General features: G+C 49.9%; 1 protein-coding gene across 4 annotated transcripts in view; it reads right to left on the bottom strand.

Annotated features, from left to right (window-relative positions):
* Positions 1–5128, bottom strand: part of stxbp5l (syntaxin binding protein 5L) — a 129968-nt gene extending 124840 nt beyond the window's left edge. For all 4 annotated transcript variants that reach the window (XM_080903349.1, XM_080903352.1, XM_080903350.1 and 1 more), the window contains exon 1: positions 4178–5128. In XM_080903349.1, the coding sequence (XP_080759475.1) occupies positions 4178–4345 (168 nt within the window). In that variant the 5' untranslated portion in view covers positions 4346–5128. The remainder of the gene's footprint in view (positions 1–4177) is intronic.
* Between the last annotated feature and the right edge of the window lie 200 nt (positions 5129–5328).

Below are 5328 nucleotides of genomic sequence, written 5' to 3'. Positions count from 1 at the left end.
TTTGCTGTTCAGATTAAAGAGGATGACATGGGGTCACGATGTCCTGGCAGTGCACATGCTAGCAGGCTGCACATTAAAAACGAAGCCATTAACCAACCAAGACCAACAAAGGTACAAAATACTTGATCTGTGTTTTCCTGCGTGATTATATCTTCAGTCTGGAAGGAAAAATGAAAACATTTGAGTGAATTTTATTTCATGTTGCTTCCTAAATGTGATCGATTATAAATGTGTGTTAGTTATGGTGGTTTTCCTGCAGATGTTTCTACCACTCTACTCGGCTGTTCTGAAGCAGCTCATTTTGCACATGTTGCATCATAAATGCTGCCGCGTGTTCGCGGTCCAGCCTAGGACCAACTCTGCATCCACACAAATCCATTCAAGCATGCGCTCGACTCTCAGAGTTTTTCTGTTTTAGCATTAGCCCACACGTATCACAGTCTTCAGAAATCGAACTAAAAGGATTAGACTCATGCTCTCCATGGCAGAAACTTGGACTTGATGACTATAAACCCACCACTTCTCAGTGATTAAAATTCAAGAGTCGGTGCTGCAGTTTGGAGAGGTGATGGGGTAAAACAGAAGCAGCACGTGCGATGCAAATGAAGTGACTTTAGGTAAAGCCTTCACAGAATGCAAATGACAGCTTTTAAAACAGACGCTGGCAATAAAAATTTGCATGTTAGTGATTTTCCACCGTGAAGAGCTTCTATTTTTGAAAAATACAAGCTGTCTACTACATTTTTTAATAAACTAAGTGTGGGCTGTGCTGTGTTTACGGCACAGTTTTAACGGATTTTTGGCCACTCATGAACAGACACAAACATAATAAAATTATCAGCTCCAATTATGTTGTTTTGCTTCCTCTCTTTACAGCTAATTTTACCTGTATAGCTGAATTGTCCTTTTCAGGGCCTGGCTTCCTCGAGAGTCTTCAAAAGGGCAATTACAGTACAAGCTTTACGCTCCATCTCTTTCCAATGTGCTGCACCTCTTTAACCTCCTGAGACTTTTCAGGACGAGTGAAATTACGGCCACATTCCTGGAAACAGACTGAGATGATGAGTGCTGGATTACACAGGTGAGATGAGGCATGAAGGGATGCACCTGGCGTGCCACAGTGATTCCATACAGTGTGCACGGTGCTGAAACGATGCTGCTCTGTTGTGGAACATGTCCAGCAAACTGCTTCATTTCCCCACCAGCAGCTGGTGACGTGCACACGAGGCAGTGCGGGGATCAGCTGCTGGAGCTGAGCGCTGTTTTTAACCAGCAGCATCTCGGTCCTCCGAACTCCAGACGAGGGTTTTTACACGTAGGTAAAGCCTCGCTCCGAGCGATCGTTTGCTTATTTGCAGCCCAGCTGTCAGACGATTGGCTCGTTCCTTCATGACCTCTCACTGTCAGCCTGTCATTGACTTCCTGCTCTTTATGAACCACTTTTAAAGCTTCTTTTAGGCCGTGTGTTGCTCCTGTGCATTTAGTTAAGCAGTAAAAGACCATTTTAACGTTTTGTCCGGTCCGTGTTTGGGTTGCTGATATTTCTATTCTGTTGTTTCGGCTTCTTCTTGCTGTGTGCAGCAACTTCTAATTATGAGTTTGAAAGAAAGCCGTTATGTACCTATCATAATAACGGAGCTCTCTGTGCTCTGACAAATCTCACAGCCAGTTTGTAGACCATGTTGGTCGAGTCCAAGCAGACTTCTGTCAGCGTGCTCTGAGAAAAAAAACTGCGTTAAGCACGACCCCGGCATTCTCAATACAAATGAAATGTAAAGAGATTTCAGTTGTGAGGTGGGAAACGTTTTTAAATGATATGATGTATATCTGAATGCATTATTATGGTGTTGCTCAGCCTGTGAATCTGCCCAGAGCCTTGCCCTCTCGCGCTCTCTGTCTCCTCGTTCCTCCTCGAACACAAAATGAACTCATTTTGCTCTTAACCAAAATCAATCTGTGGACTCGACGAGCCTCAGAGCCACCTGCGCCTCGCGTTTTCCTCGTTTTCTCCTTCAGTCTGAGTAAGATTTCACTGAAGACTTGTTTCAGCAGCGCTCTAATTGGTCTGGAGTGCATTCCTGTACAAACTACAAACACACCAAAACGCTGTCTAATAAAATCTGCACTGTTGCTTCTTCCCACACTGCAGAGCGAGGACAGAAGTCATGACTAACTTTGAGAAGTTAGCCAAACACTCCCACACGCAGCCCACAGAATTACGTCAGAGAATGTTGATCCTATCTACAGCATTTAGAGTAATGAATGAAAATATAGGTAACTGTCATAGATTGACGGGTGACGAATAAAAGGAAAACACAAACCTTGCTCCACACTACAGGTGGCCCTGCTATGGTTTGGACGGCACCTTGCTACTGTGGCTGTGAGGTGTTGTGAGTCGTCACCGTGACCCTTTCATGGAACATCTCTGTCCTGGTAGGAAGCCCCATAAGCATGAAATGATATGAATGCTCTTCTCTGGGATTTGCAGGTTTTTTAGCCAAACCGAAACTTCTGGAAGATCAGCAGGATGAATATAAAATCACCAGAAGAAGGAATATTTACTGGAAGAATGGAGTTCCATCACTCCAGCAGACCCACAGACATGGACCCAGTACCAGGCTTTTCCTGTCAGCTGTCTCTCTGATGTCTACAGTTCAATAAGTGATAATGAACATGTGTGTGTTACCAGTTTTATTGCTGAGTGAAATTACTGCATTTGCAGTGAAGTGATCTGAGTCTCACAGCAGCAGCGTCTCTGAAACATTGGTGGGTGTAACCTCATCAGGACCACCATTAGCTCTCAGCTTGTGGTCGACCCCCAGTGACGTTCATTAACTAATCAAAAACAAATTTGGTTCCTGCCAGGAGAAGACGATTTGTTTGCCCTGATGAGGACGAGTCATTGAATTCAGGAAATGATAATACGACAGATGAAACGTGTTCGTTTTCCTTGTTTATCCCTCAGAATCTGTGAATTTGATGCTGAAGCTAAAGCGAACAAGCAGCTTCTGCTGTGTTCAGCGTACACAGGTTTGCTAACAGTCATTCATGGTTCTCCCACTCCTAATGTGCACATCTGGCGCAGGATGACAGGCTTTGAAAACTCATTCTTCCACCCATCAAAGTCCAGCCTTCATACAACATAAAGCTCTGTCATCGGTGCATGTTGTAATTAATCACACCCGAGCCCTGTCTGCAGCACGACAACTACCTGACACACTAACCATGACATGCAACCTCCTCTGACACAAACTCAGGACAAACGTGTGCTTGAAGGCATGTTTGTACATTCAGTGCTTCCTCCTGAGAAGTTCAGTCAATAGAAGCATCACAGCCGCTCACAGGGGAGGAGCAGCTTCCTGCACGGGCCGGCCATCCTGCTGCTCTTTTCCAGCATTTTCTGCCGCCTGCTATAGGCTGCTCTGCCGCATCCTTCCAACCTGAATCAAGCCCCCCCCCACCTGCCCAACACACACACACACACACACACACACACACACACACACACACACACACACACACACACACACACACACACACACACACACACACACACAGCAGTGTTACTCTGCCTAATAATAACACACTCCTCTAAACAAGCCTTTTCTCTCAGATTCTCAATGAATTATTCACAGCCATTCAGAGCCGTCCCTGTAAACCCGAGAGTCCTCACTGCATCAGCAGAATGGATCCAGGACCAGAGCTGCGACGGGCGGCAGAGGAAGCTATAAATACCCCCATTCAGCACCCCTCCCTCATTCTCCCCCTCCTCACTGAGCAGCACTGCAGCCTCCTTCCTCTGGCTCGAACTCCTTTATGAGAGCGAGGCTCACCGGTTATGTCATCGCTCCCACTCCACGCAGCGTGGACGCCGCTGCTCACCCACTTTCTCTCAGCTCCCTGGTGCACATGTGCACAACTTACTGCGGCCCGACACAGTGCTGCACACACGAGAACAAGCACGCGCACACACAAACACACGAACGGTTCTCGGATAGACTCGGAGGCCGCTGAGAGCAGGAGCTGTCCGCGGTGCTGAACCTCTGACAGCCAGCAGCAGATTCAACTTTCACCCGCACCCCAAAGCCCAGAGCCGCCTGCACCTGCCCGCCTGTAGCACCTCGCAGGTCACGTGTTCACTCGGGTGTAGCCTAAATAAGCGCCTCCATCAACCCACCTTACACAGCTGGAAGTTTTCCGACACCAGCGTCTCCTGGACGTCGATCTCCTTCGGAGTTGGAGCCGCCGTGGGAGTCCCGGCCGCGCTGCCGCACGACGGAGAGCCCACAGTGGCTCCCGGGGAGGAGGTGGTCAGGCCGTCCAGCACCTTCCGGAACTTCTTCATTTCGTTCCCCGCGTGTCGGGCTCTGTTTTCAGGTTAGGGGTAAAGAGGTGAGCGGCACAGTGTCCACTGTCACGCGCGATCCCAGCGGTTTAAGCAGCTAAAGAAACAAAGCTGTGTTCCTGCAGCAGTGCCGGGGCACTAACAGGGACCCCCACCCCACCCCCGTCTCTCTCTCTCTCTTAGGTGCAATTTAAAAAGTCACAGAGGCTCCTCATCGTGCTCTCTGACGTTTGTCCACGTGAAACGAGCGAGTCCGTGGCACTCTGCTGCGAGGATCCCAGCCAACGTTGCAGATGCAGCTCACCTGTCTCACAGCAGAGCGCGAAAGGAACTACACAACTTCTGCATCCCGGAGGAACATGCGCTCCCGAGCCTGCAGACAAACCCGGGCAGCGAGCGGCGGCGTGCACACGCACATGTCACACGCAGGTGCACGACACCAAAAATAATCAGAGCAAAGAAGAAGTGAACTTTGCTCCTCCGCCCCGCCCTCCCCGAAAACCCCACAACACCGTGGCCGCCAACAACAGGAAGAGGAGCCAGCGGACGGAAGGCGCAGAGGCGCTGCAGTTAACCGAGGCTGGAGTCCTCTGCGAGGCCACAGAACACAGCAGTCAGCACGGAGGAGAAGGAGGAGAAAAACGGACAGCCTGTTCTCGCGTGGATCGCGTGGGGCGGGCTCGGCGCGGTCTGTGGATCGAAGTGAAGCGGTGTGTAGTCTCGTCCAGCTGTTTCTCCCTGCAGCCCAGAGACCAGAGGCAGGAGCTGTCCGCGGTGCTGAAACACCACCACCACCACCAGCCCCGCCCCCACCCACCCACCGCTCTCTCTCCCCGCCTTCTCGTCAGTGATTGGTTGCCCGGCTCTGAAGCGGCGAGGAGCAGAACGATAAAGGAGCAGTTCACGAATCCCAGCAGGGCAGCCTCAGATCCGGTTAAACCGTCAGTCACTCCGGTGTCTCAACAGGAGCAGGTTTGAACTAT

This window comes from Rhamphochromis sp. 'chilingali' (genome assembly GCF_963969265.1).
Source record: "Rhamphochromis sp. 'chilingali' genome assembly, chromosome: 14".
Lineage (NCBI taxonomy): Eukaryota > Metazoa > Chordata > Actinopteri > Cichliformes > Cichlidae > Rhamphochromis > Rhamphochromis sp. 'chilingali'.
This window is presented reverse-complemented; position numbering and strand designations above follow the sequence as displayed.